Source organism: Coccinella septempunctata, chromosome 4, assembly GCF_907165205.1.
Source record: "Coccinella septempunctata chromosome 4, icCocSept1.1, whole genome shotgun sequence".
NCBI lineage: Eukaryota > Metazoa > Arthropoda > Insecta > Coleoptera > Coccinellidae > Coccinella > Coccinella septempunctata.
The window spans coordinates 22,139,843-22,160,523 of record NC_058192.1 but is presented as its reverse complement, the minus strand read 5'-3'; the positions used below and the strand labels follow the sequence as shown (position 1 = coordinate 22,160,523).

General features: G+C 34.5%; 1 protein-coding gene across 1 annotated transcript; it reads left to right on the top strand.

The window, feature by feature from the left end:
- The first annotated feature begins 4,788 nt into the window (after positions 1–4,788).
- On the top strand, positions 4,789–10,158 carry LOC123311490 (endocuticle structural glycoprotein SgAbd-2-like). The gene is made up of 2 exons (XM_044895505.1): positions 4,789–4,895; positions 9,558–10,158. Exons 1-2 carry the CDS (start codon positions 4,884–4,886, stop codon positions 9,942–9,944), a joined length of 399 nt encoding a protein of 132 aa, XP_044751440.1. The 5' UTR covers positions 4,789–4,883; the 3' UTR covers positions 9,945–10,158.
- Positions 10,159–20,681: the final 10,523 nt, after the last annotated feature.

Here is a 20,681-nt window from a genome sequence, read left to right as displayed (position 1 = left end):
CAACTGCACATTTTTTCTCGAAATATAATAGTGGGGAAGCCCACGATCTAGTGTATTTTGAAGATAAGATGGTAGCAAATTCAGCGGTGAGGAAAGCAAGCAGATTGAGATATTGTATCTTCCCTATGTGTCTCTGATAATAAATTCATGTTTATCTGGCAGTTTAAGTGAAAGGGAGTAGAAAATGGTAAAAAAGAAATGTTTCCAACGTGTCAGATTTTCGGAGGATATATATACACTGCGCAAAAAAATTAACGCACATTATGGAAATCTCAAATTTATTCTACAACTGAAGGTGTTCTCAATGATAATTATTTTTATCAGAATTATGCATGCATATGTTATCCACTTTCAACGGTTTTCTTCAATACAGATGTTTTTTCCCAGCAGGAATAAAAAAAGATGATATTATCAGATTTTGAATGTATTGGCTCCATTCTAAAATCAGTTGTTCTCGATCAATTCTAGTGATCAATAGTTTTTCTTTCGTTTGATTTTTTACTTTCGATCGCTATGCAACGCGAAACACGCAATTTGACCCAAGAGGAATGTGCCCAAGTGGTAGTTTTGCGAGAAGAAGGGTGGACATACACAAGAATTGCAATTACTTGAGAGTTTCTTCGTTGAGACAACGGTTTGCAACCGCTCGCCTTCTTCAAATTCAGCTTGAGCAAACTCATGAGGTGCAAATTAGCACTCAGACAATAAGAAATCGGCTCAGAGAATATGATTTAAGGCCTCGTGTCGCGGCAAGAGGCCCAGCTCTTAACCCAGCCCATCGAAGGGCGCGTTTGGATTTTGCTAGAGAGCGTATCCATTGGGAAGAGGCCGATTGGGAAAGAGTTCTCTTCACAGATGAGTCTAGATTCTGCCTCTACCATTGTGATCGACGTTCCCTTGTATACAGACGTCCACATGAAAGATATGCTCAGTGCAATTTCCTGAATACTACTGGTTTCGGGGGAAGATCGATTATGGTATGGGGTGGAATATCTTTGACTGCTCGCACAGACCTAGTGGTCGTTGATAATGGAGCTATGAATGCTGATAAGTATATAAGGAACATTCTTGAAGAATATGTAGTGCCATTTGCCCCATACATTGGAGAAAATTTCATTTTTATGGACGATAATGCCAGACCCCATCGTGCGCGCATCGTTCAGGAGTACCTTGAAGAGGTTGAAGTCTCTCGAATGGAATGGCCAGCATGAAGTCCAGATCTCAATCCGATTGAGCAGGTTTGGGACAACCTCAATAGAAGGCTGAGAAGTTCAGAAAATCAACCAGCTACTTAGGAATCCAACTCGGAGAAATCTGGGAAGGATTAGATCAGAACATTTAAGATCACTCATTTTGAGTATGAACCGTCGTTGCCGAGCTGTAATTAACGCAAGGGGTGGAAATACCAAGTATTAAATCACTTAATAGCATTTCAGTATTTTGAAAATTGTTCATTTCCCTTCTTTCGCATAATATTCGGTGGAATCCTGAATTTTTCTTTCATTTAATGTGTCTTGTTTCGTTCAAAACCTTTCCGAGAGAACATAAAAAATAAGTTATAAAGTCAATGTAGAGTTAACTTTCATTAAAATTGAGATTTTCAGAATGTGCGTTAATTTTTTTGCGCAGTGTATTTATTGGACCCAAAGGTAGGTACTTTCCAAGAGACTGACAATTCGGGCGTGACGCAAGGTCTCAGCGATCCTTCGAAAATGCAAAAAAAATTGTTTTCCACTTGTACGTACCCCAGCGCGTTAGATTTTCATGCAGATGTTAATCTCAGTATCGCAGAGGTGTTGACCAATTAATCTGACATTAATCAAGAGTGTTTTCTCAAACTAACAGTTTAAAGTTGATAGCAATGCATTTTTTTTTAATATCTCTCTTCCCCTATCTCTTATCGTTTTTTTATGCATCAGGAAACTCAAAGATAATAAAATTCTATAAAATTTTTGTTTGAAGCAATTTTACATACTCTGAACCATTTTCGAGCTAGAGGGTGATAGGGACGAGGAGCTTAGGCATACATGCGAAAGAGCAAGGTAGAATCCCAATCTAATGTACATTCATTCCCATATAACTCCAAAACTTTTTGACTTAGAAAAGACTTCCGACAAAATTTGTAGAAATACTTAGTAATGCTCTACAACTTTTCTGATGAATGCGAAAACGATTTGAAACCCAGTAGAGGAGATAATTCAAAAAACCTTACTTTTGTGATCTTTATGGCCAATTTTTATTGTTTCAGCGTGCTGAATTATATCTTTTCCGATGTTCTTGAATCATGGGCTTCAAATTAAAAAATAAGCCACCGCGCTCGAGAATGTACGTACACGTGACGTTTTTTTTTGCAAGTTTGGAATCCCCCCACACAATTTCGTCTCGCTTAAATGGTCAGATTGAGAGAATGTATTTTATGTATTTATGTAATTAATCACATAATATTCTGACAAAAAAGTATCCTGAAATTTTAAATAAAACGCACAAATATTAAACTTCTTCAATATTTATTGAATCTCCTTCAAAATATGCTCCATTTGAAGCGATACATATGTGCCAACGTTTTTTCCAATCATGGAAACACTTTTTATAGGCGCTTTCAGGGATGGCCTTCAGCTCCTTCTGTGAATTTTCTTTTATGGCGTCTATGGAGTTAAATCTGGTTCCCCGGAGCGGTAATTTCAGTCTGAAGAAAAGAAAAAAGTCACACGGAGCTAGATCTGGCGAATAAGGTGGCTGGTCGATGGTATTTACCTAGTGTTTGGTCTTAAAATTGTTAATAATCGTGGCTCGATGAGATGGTGCGTTGTCGTCATGCAAAATCCACGAATTGTGTGCCGTTTACGGCGAATATTTTCACGCAAACGTCTCAAAACAACCCTGATTTTTTCGACGTTATCGTTGGTTTAAGAGGTCGACGGTAGTCCTAAACGAAGCAAATCTTCTACGATCTCCCGACCCTTTTTTAAAGACTTTGTACCATTCGTACACTTGGGATTTCGATAAAACAGAGTCTCCATAAGCCTTTTCTAGCATTCGCAACGAGTCAGCACACGAAATTTCGTTCAAAACACACAAGTTTAGACAAACTCTTTGTTTAATATTTTTTTCCATTGTAAAATTCGCAGACTACCACTGAGGTCGACTGGTTTCATCAGCTGTCGTAAACCACAGAACATACCCGTGACTTACTTAATGGTCGTAAACAAACTAGTTGGACGACCGCGCTCATCTTTGGCATAGTGATTACGGACAGTCCATAGACATAGAGACATGTACTGAGCAATGTCAGCATGAAAATGTCTTTTTTATAGAAAGAGAGAAATGATCGTCGGGAATTTACCTCTCTTTTTTGTTCACATAGAGGTGAGTGTGGACCAATCAAAATTCTAGAAGAAGACAACTGCATTCCCGACGTGCGTTTCTCTCTGTCACTTTTTTTGACCGTATTTCATGCATAGATGATAAGGGAAGGCACAGTCCATGTCTATATGTCTATGGGACATTCCTTCCAACACACAGAAACTTCAAATACTTAAAAATACTCAACGCGGGCAATTTAAATGAGAATTTCCGGTTACTTTTTTGTCAGAGTGTTTATCGTAATCTGACATACCCGAGTATGTTCAATGATCTTTTTTTACTATTCTGACAGGCTGTCCTAGACAATTACAGGGTATAAGGTATCTACCCTTATATAAATCTGACACGCTCGAGTAAATCCCGAATTTTCCTCTTGGTTTCCCCAACTATATCTCTAATTCCCCCAATTTGTCAAATTTCACAGATACTTTTTAATTTTTGAATATAAATAACTCTAAAACGGCCCATTATACGAGAAAATATGAAGAGCACTTTCAATTTACAAAACGTTCAAATATTCTTTATAGAGCATCTAACTTACTTCCAAGAATTAGGGTCCTTGAATTTTTGGTATTTTTATGGCATCCAACTTAATTCCAAAAGTTGGTTTCTTTGAATTTTTGTTTTTTTCATGGTACGTAATGGTCATAATGAGAAAACTGGAAAACGTGGGTGATATCTTGTGTTCGAAAAAGATTCTTCGAATACATGAAAAAGTATATTTCGAAATTCATTTCATTCGAAAAAACCGTTTGTGAGATAGATCTGAAAATAATCTTTTTTATGGTTTTTCAACAGCCTGCATCTCCTAAACCGAGCAGATTCGGAAAAAATGGTAAGGGAAAAAAGTGTTTCTGTTGACCTCGAGAATCTTCTATTGAAATATTTATACGAGTCAATTAATACAAACTTGAATATACTACTCCCCAAAAGTTAAGGTAGTGAAATTTTTAGAATGTTTAGAAGTTTTCATATTTTTCAACAATTTCTTAAATATGACAAGTCTAAATGTATACCCGATATTCTAACTCATTATTTTTCCCAATTCTCAAAGTTTCACAGTTTCAGGTGATAATTTGATTTTAGTAGGTATTTGTAGCACATAATCATTTCACTCAAAAAATTAAAAAAAGTTCAGTAAAAGAGTATGGCCTCCTCGAGGGTAATACTAATCCTTTATACAAAAATTAATTCAGTTTCAGTGCAAACTCATAACATAGCTCGAATTTAGCAACACACAAAATTATATTTGAAGGTGTAAAGTCACTGTCAGGTTAACCATTTAGAACATAGTCTATAATTTTCGAACTCGGTAACTAGTTTCGCATAGACATACCTTTGAATGAATAATTTCGGGTATGGGTTAGTAAGAAGCGCTGGAGAAGAATTGCATAAGAAATAGGCGAAGCTTGAGTTTGAAGGAGGCTTCATTCAGAGACTCTCCTATAAATAATTGCGGAGTGAATGTCTGCACTGTAATCATTGAACAGTCGCGATAGATACATTCGCAAAAAGAAATAATGAGACTATTGGTGAGTACCCACATTTTGCTTCGAAAATATTATGTTGTATGGAAGTTTTCTTCATGATCTACCGTAATTTTTCAATGGGATCGTTTTCATCTATTCAGAAGTTTCTTAACAAGCCTCATTTTCCAGAGAAGCCGTAGCAATTTTTATAAAATTCGTTCAACATGTTCTCGCAAGTTTTATCTTCAAATTTTCAAAATATTTGGTTAATAAATATTATTTGATTTTATCCATATAACTTGTTAAATTTTTATTTCTCCACTATCGTTACATACAACAAAACTTATTTCTGCTGCATTATTTGAGAAATAAGTATACTTAATCAGCAACATAAACAACAAATTTGTAGATATGAGTGTCTATTTCATCAAATATTTTTTATTTGTGTTCAATGTAGTTGCAAAATTGAGGTTATTTTTCAAATGTATTGACTTGTTTTTGTTATCATTTTTCTGTTCGCTGGAATCAATAAAACAGTATATTTTTGGATCAAGAGAAATGTTATTGATACAATTTGAGAGTTAATTATTTCGATAAACTATTACTTGATGAACATTTCTTAATTGAGACATAACATTGCCAACCCCAGTGACTCTGACTGTTTTTCATGAAATTTTGGGGCTGATTTTTGAGAAATGATGCATAATCTGATATTTCACAGCAAAAGTAAACACTTTTTGAAATTTACCCCACAGTTTACATGTCCATACTGTCGATATATGGAAATTGAAATCTTCTATTGACTGGAAATGCATGGAAATAATATTTCTTAAGCTAATACTAAAAACCTTCCTTCTCTTACATTTGCTGCGATGGATTTTTGAATACTAATTTTCGTTCATCCAAACCCATTGAATGAGCTACCGATTTCTTAAAGATAATCTTCTGAATTTTAAAGTAATGCCATGCCCATAAGACCAAAGCTTCCTTGAAAAAAACAGACTTTTGCGAATATTATTGCAAACACTTTCTGGATGTTAATACATCCAAAAAGTATTTGATACTTTGAGCTACTCCCAACCATTGACAAAATTGGCCTGAAAGAGGATTATAGCTATGATTTTCACAAAAATGAGTTTTCAAACCACGACAAGTGTTTCGCTATCACAATGAATCTACAGGTGGGTGAAGATAAACACACAAACGCTTGTCGTAGTTTGAAAACTCATTTTTGTGAAAATAATATAGTAAATCTGCTTTCTATTCAATTATGGAGTTTCATCGAGTTTCGGCCACATCGATTCAAAATTGGAAAAATTGGCGTAAGAAAAACAACTGGGGTTCACAATCAGACACAGAACCAGATTATAGTTTTACATGTGCATTGATTAGGTACTATATTTTCATTCGATCTAATCTTAATTTGATCAATTGTGTCATTTTCAGTTTTTATTCACAATAGAGTGGGTAGAAAATTGGGCATAAAGCTGTGTCAATAAAAGAAGTAGATTATATACTTTCAATTAGCCAAAATGAGAAATGAAAACTATTGTACTTTAAATCCTCCACAAAACTGTGTGGCAGAAGTTCTTTCCTTCACAATTTCAACATGATTGATCGAATTGGGTTTTCTTTAATTTGAAATGTTTATTTCCTTACCTCAATGCTGACTATTTTACAGCAGAATTGAGAAATTGTATTTCGAAAAAATTGGTCATTGATTGAACATTTTCAATCGCATTCGATTTCCTGATCAATTCTTAGCTGGAATTCAATAATGACTATTTTTGCTGAAAACAACATAACTATTGGATTGATGTGGCCAATAGTTGATGAAAATCTTCAAATTGACTCTATAACTCGCTGTCTTTTGCATACAAATTCCGATTCCAGCTAACTACCTTCAGCTCCAACATTTCTGGTGCTTCCATTCTCTCTCTTTTACAAAACTAAAACAGTTATTTATTTGAGCGATAATTTTCAAAATATTCATATTCAACAGTAAATCAATTTTTGTCGATTTTATTGGGAGAATATACTTGAAGTGATGAATAAGATCATTGAAAGCCAGGTGATAAATATCTCGATTCGAATTGTCGAATCTTGCGAAACAGATTTTTTTCCTAATCGAATGCCAAACAATAGGTAATTGGTGAAAGTACGACATATGCCGGCCATGAAGAAGAGAACAGAAAGGGTATTTGTAATACTGCAGCATCATTTATCTGTAGCAAAATCTTTTGTTATATACAAAGTGAATCAACAGTGTACGATCGGTCGATAACTCTTAGAAATTTTGGACTAGGAATCGATTTTATTCAGAGCCTAAACTCAAATTATTTTTGGCCTTATAGGGTGGTACGAAAGTGAAAAAACACGATACCAGCGTGCTTCTTCGAAAGAGAATACCCAGTTCTTATATCATCTTCTGAATCTACATTAAATTATGATTTCGAAATAAACCCCTCATTAAATAATATATCTGTGTCTCTTTTTGACGTAGGCTATTTTTTGAGTGAAATTTCATGCTTTTCATTAGACATCAGAGATCATATCTTGAAAACCATTAGAGATGAACCTTTACCTTTATATGATTTCTTTACTGAATTCCCAAATATTTTTCAAGTATTCTGCAGTTTTTCGAATCTCTAAGCAGTTGATTCGGAAGACTACAATTTTTCGAGAATCATTTCAAAAAATTGAAATAGCTCAACTTTTTCAAATGCCCTGAACTTTTTCTGTCTATTAGACACATTAGTGGGTTGTCTTAATTTTTATGAAAACATTTTGGGCTTTAAATGATGATTAAATATTTTTCATTTCAGGACTAAAATGTTCACATAAAAATTAAGACTACATACTAAGATATTTAACACACAAAAAAGTTCGGGGCATGCCATTTTGAATGATTTACATTGTGTCTTTCGGACCAACTGTAGAGTGATCTGAAAATTTGAAGAAGCCTGTAAATGCAGTTTAAAAAAATAATACATTCACTTAGAACGGTTTTCAAGAGATATAATCATTAATGGAAACCATTACAACCATGATATTTGTCGGAAAAGGTGACCTACGTCAAAAAAGCACCCATCAGATGAATTATGACAGTTGTAGTGTTTCGAAATCAGAATACCATTAAATTATCCATATAAAATATTGAAGATGGCTGAGCTACAACCCCTAGAATTTCGACAAAATTTCAAGTACGGGACTGTGGAAGGTGACTCCAGCATCGGAAAAACGAAACGAAACGAAACAAAACATAAACATATGGTTCAGTACTTGCGAGTTTATCTTATTTGTTGCATCTTGCATCCAAAGATTATAGAGTTAGCTAGATTATAGAGTTACCTAACCTAACTCTATAATCTTCGTTGCATCAGGTCACTTGAAATAACTGCTGTATCGTGCAATTTAGGGTGAAAAAAATGTAGAAAATTGAGACATTTTATTGAAAGTGCTTATATGTTGACAAAGTGCTATTGCTGTTACCCTATTTTATACCATTTTCACAACGATTATTGGAGGGTTCGAATAAAAAGAAGATTGTGATGCCCATTGTGAAAATATTTTTGAATAATTTAAACGAATTTTATTACTGAGATTTTGAACTCTAATATTTTATTTTTTTACAATTGCGTCCTAAGTCTTTTTCTGTCAGTTGGTACCGAAATAAGTCATTTCATAAAATGGTGTTAGTAATAAAATCGTGTGAAAAATTCGGCAATCCTAATTTTCTATTTTCATTCCCACGTAAAAATCGAACAGGTCGATATCCTAAACGAAATGGTTGAGTCAGACAGCAGGAGATAAATTTTTTCCATTCCTTTGAAATAATTCAGATAAAAATGATCTAGGGTCGTATTAGGAACTAATTAAGTAATCATTTTCAATTTTTATTCAAATTTGGCATTTTGAAAGTTTTATATAAGAAATTTTTGGTGGAACGCTTCATTTTGACCAGTTGTGTTAAAAAAACCTTTATCTTTAAATACACCCTGTATATATATATATATGAAGGAAAATGGAGAATAAACATGCGTTCAGTCAAGAGCACTCGCGTGCGAGAAGCATCATTTTCCGCACTTGTTAAGAGAAGTGTCACTTTTCCGAGCACAAAAAAGAATCATAGTACAAAGCGGAGTTCGGATGAGTTTTTGCATGCGGAAAAAGCATTCTGCGCACATGTTAGGAGCAATATTCTTCTTGTACCTAAATGAGTATTCAAACCTTTTTATGAATTAATAGAAAGAAAAGTTTCTGTTTCGGTAGATTCCACTTGACAGAGAAACAATCGGTCATCATGTGTCAATGTCGACACGCTTGCCAATATTATAATAATTGACCAATAATTAAGGTACCCGAAAATTTGTGGACCAGAAATATGGGAATAAGTATTAAAAATAAACGTTCGTTCACATTGCATATAATGAACTAAAGAATGATATGATGTTAAATAACATGAGTTATTTAACCACAACACGTGTTTCGATATCAGAGTAACATCTTCAGGTAAAGATCAAGGTATTATGGATAATTTTCATCGGCTAAATAATAGACATTTTCTCCACCAATTTCGAGGAATTTAACTTTTTCGCACAGCGTGGAATAAAGAATAGGAACCCTCTTGACAAAGAAGTACTCTTTTTGTATGTAAGAATAGTATTTATGGTAACTTTGAGAGAAAATCAAACTAAAATGGCACCCTATTTTCTCCTCTTGCAGATCGCATCAGTTTGTTTTTTGGCAATCGCCAAGGCAGCCCAACTGACTGGAAAGGAACAAATTCCAATCATCAGTCAAAATCAAGAGGTGAACTATGATGGTTCCTTCAGGTCTTCCTACGAAACAGGCAACGGAATCGCATCTTCCGAAGAAGGTGTACTGAAAAATGCTGGAAATCCGGAAACAGAGGCTGAAGAAGTCCGCGGTCAAGTTCAATACACAGCTCCAGACGGTTCTCCGATCGTTCTCCAATGGATCGCCAACGAGAATGGATTCCAGCCACAAGGTGCTCATCTACCAACTCCACCCCCAATTCCAGATGCCATCCTCAGATCTTTGGAGTACAACGAAAGGAATCCAGACCCAGACGCGAACAAATACCAATAGATTATTTCAATAGGTGATCGTGAAACGTTAGTCCCCTGAAAATAATTTATTGATAGCACCTAGATGTCCTACATCATCGAATTACCATTGTATTATATCATATCAGTCTTTGTTGATTTTTTCTACAATATTTCCGCTCTGCATGTTATTGTGATGATTCATCTCGGTTTGAGGTGAATTCCTATAAATAAATGTTACCATATTGTAAAATCAATACGTTTTTTATTTATTATCAGCCTAAAAAGTAATCTCATGATTAAATATAATTAAAAAAAAACCATTTAGTGTCAAAACTGAGGCACATTTAAAGAACTCATTTAACTAAGTTTGAATTATCACCCCATGTTCTGAACTAAATGCGAACAAATACAGGTACAAGCTAAAATTCTTTGGGTGATAAGATAAAGAATCGATTCAAAATAGAATAATTACAGTCCAGTAGATGTAGCAAAAATAGGGTGCGCTGGAAGGAATTCCGAGGTTGATGGAACTATCACAGGTCGTTCAGGGGTTTTCCAAATCGATGACCCTGTGCTACCTTGGAAAGGGCTGAAAAAACTCCAACCCTACCCAACATTATTATCATTCTCGATTATCAGGACCTCAAAAAAAAATCTTTCAAAAACAAGAAAAAACATATTCTAAATCAAATACATATTAAGACTATGGTGAGATTCGTTTTTCCGTTAGCTATCGGTTCGGTTGAGACTAAGGAGTTGAAGGAAAAATGCAATATTTTTAATAAAATCAAAACTTTATCAACGTGTTTCAAGTTGTTGGTTACGAAACTAATGATTTCAACCTTTTCAACAACTTTTATGTTTCTTCCGATACCCACAGAAATAAAAGAAACAAAAATAATGGTGGATTCCATTTTCAGCGTTTCCGTTTTGAGTTATTGGTCGACCAAATATTAATTTTAGTCCAGACTTATACCCAACCCTGTATATTAAAAAGATGATGAGGTCGTCACGAAATTTTGCTCTTGTCTTCGAATTGTTACTCTACATACGGTTTTAGTCTGATTTTTCTTTGATATTCAAAACATTCTACCAATAAAATTAAATTGACGCCCAATAACCATTATACATGAATAACCGATGGAGTTGCATCGAAAGTCAGTAGTATACAAAGTTATTGAGTTGCAATTCAATTTTGTCGGTATTTTTTCGGATTAAAAAAAAATCAGACGATAAAATTCAAAAAAATCTGCCATCAAGTAGATTTACCAGTTAATAAACTCAACCGGCTGCACCTATACTCTGAAAAGATGAAAAGATTCTGTGCAGGGGTGTAGTATATTCTCATCACATTCGATAGAAGAGTGAGATGACAAAACAAGAATTTTTGTAAATTTTCCAAACACTAAAAGTACCGGGAGTTTCCTCTTGAACTGACTCCCTCTTCTGGTAGGCCTTTCCTCTCCTGATCCCGAATATATATACATATGTGGGTCTGTCTTTACTATTTTGGGAACCTCATAGTGTCAAAGCTTGGAAATAAGAAAAAAAATACAAAAATATCTCAACTTATTAAAAAATTAATTATTTTCGAATAATCAACTTTAAAGCATCAGTATTTCAATAAAAACTCAACAATACAATAACCAATAAAAATAACAAAACAAATAAGTATAATGATATGAAATGAACAGTAGGTATCAACTGAAAAAATTGCTCGAAATGGCCACCATTATCTAATATTCTTAGTTCATTTCGTTGTCTTAAGTTGATCAGACTATGTGACTATATTATTATGGTTCTGTTAAGAAAAATAGTGGATATTCTAGAAAGTTTATTGAAACGACATGAACTCTCGAGCGTCAGCTAAAAGACTAACTCCTCTTGTTGAGCCTACATCGAATACACACATCTGTCATTCAGACCATAGAGTTAAGTTACTTGACATGATTGTTCAGCCTTAAATCAATAGATGTCTCTGGTGACATTTTAAATATAAAACTAACACCCCCACTTATTTAAAATGTCTTAATCCTAAATTTTCAACAAAATAAGAGTGCTTGACATTCCCAAGACTCTTTGTCAAAATATCTGCTACCATTTCATTTGTACTCAAATAATCAACTTTAACAATTTCTCTTTCAATATTATCTCTAATAAAATGGTATTTTAGATCTATATGTTTAGAACGTTCATGAAACACTGGGTTGTAACATAATTTGTTCGCACCTTGATTATCATTATACAAAGTTATACAATTAATGCTACCATGAATTTCATTCATAAGATTTCTTAAATAAATTGCTTCTTTAGAAGCATCACTTATGGCCATATATTCAGCCTCGGTGCTTGATAATGCCACAGTTTTTTGTTTACAACTTTTCCAAGAAATTGCACCATCTGAACATTTAAAAACATAGCCTGTGTATGATTTTCTGTCTAACTTATCAGATCCCCAATCGGAATCTACATAACCTTCTAAATTCAAATTTACATCTTTAGAATAAGTTAATTTTAAATGTTTTGTACCTTTCAAGTACCTTAAAATCCTTTTTGCACATTGCCAATGGTATTCTGAATAATCACTATTAAATTGACTCAAATAATTGACAGCATATGTTATATCAGGCCTGGTTAAAACTGACAAATACATAAGACTCCCTATTAGCTTCTGATAAGGCAACTTACTTAAATCTTTATCTGATTTTTGTTGTTTATCTAAGTTCAAAGGGCTTTCTAATGGAGTTTTTACAGTTTTACAATTCTCCATACCAAAACTAGACAATATTTTATCAATATATCGTTCTTGATCTAAATAGATTTTGCCTTTTTCGTAATTTCTATCTATTCTTACTCCTAAGAAAAATTTTGCTTCACCTAAATCTTTGATATCAAATTCTTGACTTAATTTTATCTTCAAATCCTCAAGTTCACTTTCATTACTAGAGAAAACCAAAAAATCATCAACATACAATGCAATATAACTTACTGAATTTTCATCTTTCTTTATAAATAAACAATATTCAAGATTCGATCTGTTATAGCCTAATTTTGATAGAGTTTGATTAACTTTATGGTTCCAGGCTCTAGATGCCTGTTTAAGACCATAAACAGCCTTTTTCAATTTATAAAACTTGTGTTCTTGTCCTCCTACAATAAAACCTTCTGGTTGTTTCATATAAATTCGCTGATCAAGTGACCCATTCAAAAAAGCAGTCTTAACATCTAGATGCACAATTTTCAAGTTCAAACTTACAGCTAATGAAAACAACAACCGCAAATTAGAATGTCTTACTACCGGAGAGAATACATCATTGTAGTCAATACCGAACTTTTGTACGCACCCTTTCGCCACTAACCGCGCACGATACTTCACTCCGCCACTTTCACTGGTCTTCTTCTTGAAAATCCACCTGCATGGAACTATTGTTGCAGACTCTGGAACATCATCCACCAGCTCCCAGGCATCATTTGTCTCGAAACACTGCATTTCCTCGGACATCGCCTTTTCCCATAGATCAGAATCTGGAGAAGAGAAAACTTCTTCCACCGTTACTGGATCTTCTGGATTACAAACTCCTGCACATGCAAAAGTGACATAGTCTTCATATAGTTTGGGTTTTGGCTTCCTACTTGATTTTCTTATTTCTGATGACACTTCATTGGATACTTCTTCTTCTTCTACTGATTGTTCTTCAGCTAACTGGTTTTCGCTGACCTGAGCCCCCACTGGTTCTGGTGACGGTTCAATTAATATCATTGATCTTGATGGAGTTTCTTCTATAACTGCATCTCTACTCACAATCACCTTCCTTGTGCTAGGATCATACAATCTGTATCCTTTAATGTTATCACTGTAGCCAACCAATACCATTTTTCTTGATTTCTTGTCCCATTTTAGTCTTTTCTCTTTGGGAATCATGGCCATTGCTTTACTTCCAAATATTCTTATTCTTGTGACATCAGGTTTCTGGTTAAACCACATTTCATATGGCGTTTTATCAATCCCTGAAGCAGCAGAACGATTTCTTAAGTACACTGCACTTGCCACAGCTTCTGCCCAAAAGAGTTTCTTCATATTTGCATCAAACAATAAGCAACGAGCCTTCTCAACAATGGTTCGATTCATTCGTTCTGAAGTTCCATTCTGTTGAGGTGAATATGCGTTTGTTTGCTGATGTAATATTCCATGTTTCTTATAAAATGCTTTGAATTTATTAGAATCAAATTCAGTTCCTTGATCGCTCCTGAAACATTTTATTTTAGAATTCTTCTGATTTTCTACATACGTTTTGAATTCCACAAATCTGTCGAAGGCCTCATCTTTGCTTTTGAGGAAATATACAAAGACCATTTTTGTATAATCATCTTCCAAGATGAAAAAATATCTTGAACCTCCTAGGGATGTTACTTCCATTGGTCCACATAGATCTCCATGAACCAATTCCAATACTGAAGTTGCTCTGCTTCCCGGATGGTTAAATGGATATCTTGATTGTTTTCCCTCGCAACAGACTTCGCAAACTTCGTTTTTCTTTGAATTTTCTTTGCAATCTAAACCATTCACAAGACCATTTCTCATTAAGTTAAGATCCTTGTAATTTAAGTGACCAAATCTTCGGTGCCATGTTTCTAAGGAAACAGCCATATTTACTAGCATAGTCGACTTAGTTTCAGTATAATTTAACTTATACACATTGTTTACTAGACATGCTGTAGCTACTAATTGCTTTTTCACGTTGTAAATATCACATCCTTTTTGGTGAAATTTGACAGTATTTCCTCCTCTGATGAGCTGACTCACAGACAGCAAATTTGTCATCATACCAAGAACATACATAAGGTCACGAATTGTAATAGGATTCTGTTTTTTATCAACTACAGTTTCTATTTCAATGTCACCTGAGCAATCTACAGCTAGTTTATTATCGTTAGCCACAGTAATTTCTTTCAATTCTGGATTTCGCTGTATGTTTTTCAGCCAGTCCTTTCTGGAAGTAATATGCATGCTGCATCCTGAATCAACATACCAATCCGTTTTGTTAAATACTCCACTGATAAAAACTGCATTAAAAGCACTGCTCGAATCTTCCTTCTTTTTGTTTTCTGGACATTTGTTCATAAAGTGACCTGTTTTCTTGCATTTATAACAAATAACCTCACTTTTGTTTTTGTTTTTCTTGTTGGTGCTGCCACCTCTGTTACCTTTGTTGAAAGCTTTGTTGGCGAATGCTCCAGCTGTAGTGTTTTCTGCAATACCAGCGCCACCTAGGTGCATATCCAACAACCTGGACTTAATGGAATCTGCAGTAACGTCTATTCCAGAATGTTCAATGGCGATCACCATGGGTTCAAATCTTTCCGTTAAACCGGCAAGCATCAAGCTTCCGATCAATTCTTGACTGAGTTTGAAACCGGATCTATCCAACTTCTGGGATGTGTCTATCACTTGATTCACATAATGTTCCATTGATTCACAATTGTCCAAACGTAACGAGATTAATTTTCTGAGCAAACCAATTTTTCGCGCGAAACCACTGTCCTCGTACAAGTTTCTGAGTTTGTCCCACACTTCTTTAGCCGAATCACAATCTTTCACATGGATGTAAAGCGAAGCGTCTAATGTAAGAATCATTTTGGCTTTAGCCTTACCGATTAACACATTGTCTGTTTGCGTACCACTGATGCACTCCGTGAGTCCTTCTAGAACGAACACGTTTTGCAGAGCGAAAGCCCAATCTGCATAGTTCTCACGACCCATCAGTTTTGGGACACACGTTAAAAAACTCGTGGCCATTTTAGCACTCGATGTAATTCGCGTTTCTCAAATAAACTACTAAAACTTTCGTCCTGGGCCCATAACCTGTTAAGAAAAATAGTGGATATTCTAGAAAGTTTATTGAAACGACATGAACTCTCGAGCGTCAGCTAAAAGACTAACTCCTCTTGTTGAGCCTACATCACATCGAATACACACATCTGTCATTCAGACCATAGAGTTAAGTTACTTGACATGATTGTTCAGCCTTAAATCAATAGATGTCTCTGGTGACATTTTAAATATAAAACTAACAGGTTCTGATTCAGTTCATGTTCATATCATATCGTTAGCAATGCAGTTTATCGATTTATCGTAGCCTAACACATTAAAAAAATGATCACTGAGCTTGCCAATTGGTTTTTAAAGTTTGAAACTCATCTGTACTTCACAAAATAAGAGAGATATAGACCCACATAAACATTTATATTAGATATCAGGAGAAAAACAGTTAGCCAACAATAGAAAATATACAGAATGTTCTGTTTGAAAAAATGAAGTTGCATTCAATGTCTTATTTGTCCATCCTGTATATATTTCCCTTTATTACATCATTTTGAAAACAATCGGTAAATTTCGTACAAGGCTTGTGAATAACATTATTTTGTACCTCTATTTGTAGCATAGTTAAAAAAGGGATCAAATTAAAATTATAGCGTAGAACCCGATACCTACTATTTCTGAGAGAAGCTTTGGAGAGCAGGGAACTCACAAGTTTTGTCAACAAGCATATGTTTTTCTGCTGCCCTAGAAAGTAATATGATATTTCCTACTGGGTGGCGCTTTGTGTAACTGGATAGTACTCAGTAGCGCTTGCCAGTATTGAATAAAAGTCCATCAATTCCAAACGTTCACCATCGGAGAAGAAACTATGTTGCTCTGACGAGGTCATGTGAGACCGAAACCCAGTGGCGGATTTACCATAGAGGCTGAGTAGGCTGCAGCCTAGGGCGGCAGATTTCAGGGGGCGGCAAATTTAGGGACAATTTTGTTTGTACTAATTATAAAAACTGAAATATTTGTATTTCATAGATATTTTAATATCTATTTACATCTGATTCTCCCTAAATATAAAAAAAAACTAAACAAGTAGTGCATCATTATTATTTTCCTGTTTCACTCTTATTTCGGCCGCTTTGAACTCTGAATACTGAAACTTCGTGAGGGTGAAAAATTTTGGTGAAGCCAATTCTGAATCGTTGGGATGTGTTTCTTCGGTTCCCACTAAAACACAATTCAAAAAATGTTTGTCCAGAAGTTCGTATCTATGGCTCTATTTACAAGGAGGGCAAAATTCGTTGTCTACTGAGGGAATCTCGAGAACTATCGCAGCCAGAAGAAAACGGATGACACATTCTCGAGCTCTTTCTTCATGACTAATCTAAATCTGAAAACAGAACCGGCCTATCACTTCTGGATTTTGAGTTATAACCAAAAATTGGTATTTTGACGATTTCGAAAAGTTCTCATAGCTTTTTTGTGTTTGAAGTTACATATCTGAAACTTACCTTCTTAGTCACTTTTATACGTAGATTCTACAGACAGAATCTTTTTTTCCAATTCAAAACTAACAAATTCAATGAAAGTTTGCATTTAAAAAAAACGAAAGTTCACGTAATGTTCCGAAATGAAAAAATATTTGGTGCTCGTCAGTGGATTCTACGTAAAAAAGGGTCTGCCAGAAGGTTCAAGTTTCAGATCTGTAACTTTAAAGACACAAAAGTTATGAGAACTTTTCGAAATCGTTAAAATTTAGTTTTTTGCTAATAACTCAAAAACGGTTTTCACCATTCTTTGTTTCTCTGAAAAAGAGCTCGAGAATGTGTCATCCGTTTTCTTCCAGTTGCCATAGTTCTCGAGTTTCCCTCAGTAGACAACGAATTTTGCCTACCCTTTATACACCAGCGACTAATTGTTCGGGTGAGAGAAACTTTTTTTGCTTGAAAAAAGTGAAAGCAATGGCTCTTTTGTGTATAAAGTCAGAACTAATGAACAAAATTTCGTAGGACGACATCGCAGAAAGATATTTCAACAGCGGGTTTGAATGTGCGATCAACGCTTGATTTCTAAAACGAAATCACTGAAACCTTTTCATTGGTGAATATATTGAACAAGTAGCAATTGAGAATAATTTAATGGACGTTTAAACATAATTTGATGCGAGAATGATATTATGAATGATCATGACTGAATTATAGATTGAAAACAAATTGACGTCTTCTGTTGGTCCAGCGTTGATTCCCTGATCAATCTTTATGAAACCCTAGGAGAGAGTTTTATGAATTACGTTCCTATTTAATTGTCATCGTCAGTTACATTGTGGCCATATCATACATAATATAATATGAATAGTTGCAAACAATTCAGGGGTTGATTCAAAAAGTAGGGAAGGTTTTTGCTTTTTTTGTGCCCCTGTCTAGAAACAGCCCCCTGAAGATGGCGCCCGAAAAGCAGTTTTTGATTTTTTTTATTGAAAATCAATAAACTTTCACGTATTAAATCAAGCAGATATTTCATACGGGCTGGAAGGCATTGAAAAAATTTTGGTTCTGTTTGTCTATGATAGAAAGGGGTAGAAAAATCCATCTTGCTTTGCAAGAAACTTTCTCGATATTCATATCATATAATAAAAAATTAATTTTGGATAACTTAATCCATTCTCAAAAAATCTTCTTGACATTTTTGTCTTATATACTCATAAAGATGACTGTGCACAAACACAGAAATATTCAAGATGCACTTTGTTTACGGTTTTTTTTATTTCCTGAAAAACCGCGAATTTTTCCAAGAAACTACAAGAGACCTTATTTGTTAAGAATGGATCAAGCTATCCAAAATTAATCTTTTATTTTGAAATATGGATATGGAAAAAAGTTTCTTGCGGAACAGTGTTTAGGAGTGGCTTTTTCTAGCACTTTCAATCATAGAAGAACAGCACCGAAAATTTGTACCCCGCATAAAATATCTGCTTGATTTCATTCTTGTCAGTTTTTCGATTCTCAAGAAAAAAATTAAAAACAGCTTTTCGGGCTAAAACTGAACAGGGGGACTCAGAAAAGAAAATTTCACAAGGTCCACCCTATTTTCTGATGAAGAATCACTCCCTTAATTTTTTGCAACTATTCCTACCCAGGTGACCAGTAACATATCTGTTATGTTTTCTTGGGAGATCAAATGGGGAACTTTGTTATGTGTTATTTTTCTGTAACCATTACGTGTCTGATACGATATTTGGGATGAACCTGTGCCGTATCCAAATTACATCCGCATTTTGTAAATTTCATGTTCCCGCTCCATGATATCCACGTAACATATTTGTAACATTGTTCTTTACTTGCCATGTATCATTTTGAGATCATGAACAGAGCATGACACCATAAGCGTTTTAACTACCGTCGAGGGCGCTGTAAAACGTAAACAAATATGGAGTATTGTGAGAAATGCTATTGATACTGCTGTCGTTTCGATATGTATTTTTATTATCATTTAGACGTTTTGTCAGTTGAATAGTGGATTACTGAAAGTGAAGTGCAGATATTGTACGTTTGATAAGTTATTTGTGTGCCATAGTGATTTTCCAGTGAAATGAGGAATTACTGTAAAGAAAGTGCGATGGATATCGAACTGTAGGTCAATAAATCACTTCTCATATTTCATAGCAGTCCTATAAAACATAATAGACTATGTTTTTGTTATATACAGCATATAAAAACCATATTTGAATAAATAATGTCCTGTTTGGTGTAAATTTCGATATAGGTTATTTCCTCACGTGTTGCATATACCTCATATGTAGAAATAAATGAACGAATCATATACCTATATCAAAAATTTTCTTCAGAAAGATATGAAATATGCATATAGTATTCTTTTGATTCCCACAACGCATGGACACAATTCTTCTAAAAACTTTTTGACCTAAGCCAAAAGATTAATGAACTGTTGATTATTCTTTTTATGGAATGCAGGAAAGTGCAAAGACCAGAAAGACATGTCCTAATCAATCTTGGAGAACAACAATCATGAATCCAGCAGTTTGAATGATGTAATTTATTCTTTCTAGTTCTATTAACGTGTGCTCTAATTTTTGTAATCTGAAATTTATGAAAATATATTGTTTTTGAACATGAGTGCATTCGTTCACATACCTCACCGAACTGATGCGAGACACACACACTATTTGAAAAATCAAAATTCGAGTTCAATATTATTGCAATAGTTTATATTAATTTCCATAATTTTTCATCTTTTTGTTGAAAGCGTTCTTAATAACAAATGAAACATAATAAACATAGCACATGAAGGTAATATATATAGATCTTCCATGAAACAAATATTTGCATGATCCATGTTTGAACTATTTATGCTCCTTTCAGAAAGGAGATGTGTTCCTTGTTTGAGGCGGACATAGGAGCATAGCTGCTACATAAGCGTTCTGTATTTGTACTCTTAGTGTGATATATCTGTTATAAAACAAGGAGCGCGGGATACATTTCTGCTTCATAACTGTTATGAGATATGGTCACCTGGGTATGGACCATGTTACCATGTATATATAGTGTGCCATACTTAATGATAATAAATTAGTCTATGACTAAATTTTATTTCATTCAGAAAGAAACGTTTTATTTCTTGTGAAATCTCAACAATCGTTGCGTTGTAAAAATGATCTGGAAACTCGGAAACTGACACATCGATTCCCTAGGTCACAATAATTTATGAGTAGTTATTAGGACAAGTGTACAAATCTCAAAGTTACATTTTCACTGACACAAATATTTTCATTAATATTTTGAACTAAATAATTATGGTAAAGGCGGCAAAATTTGAATAGCCTACTGGCGGCAAATATGTAAATCCGCCACTGCCGAAACCATGGACAGCATCTGCTTTTCTTCGATGGAGCGTACTCCATTTAGGGTCCTGACGATGGCAAATTGGCTAGTTCGATTCAGATCG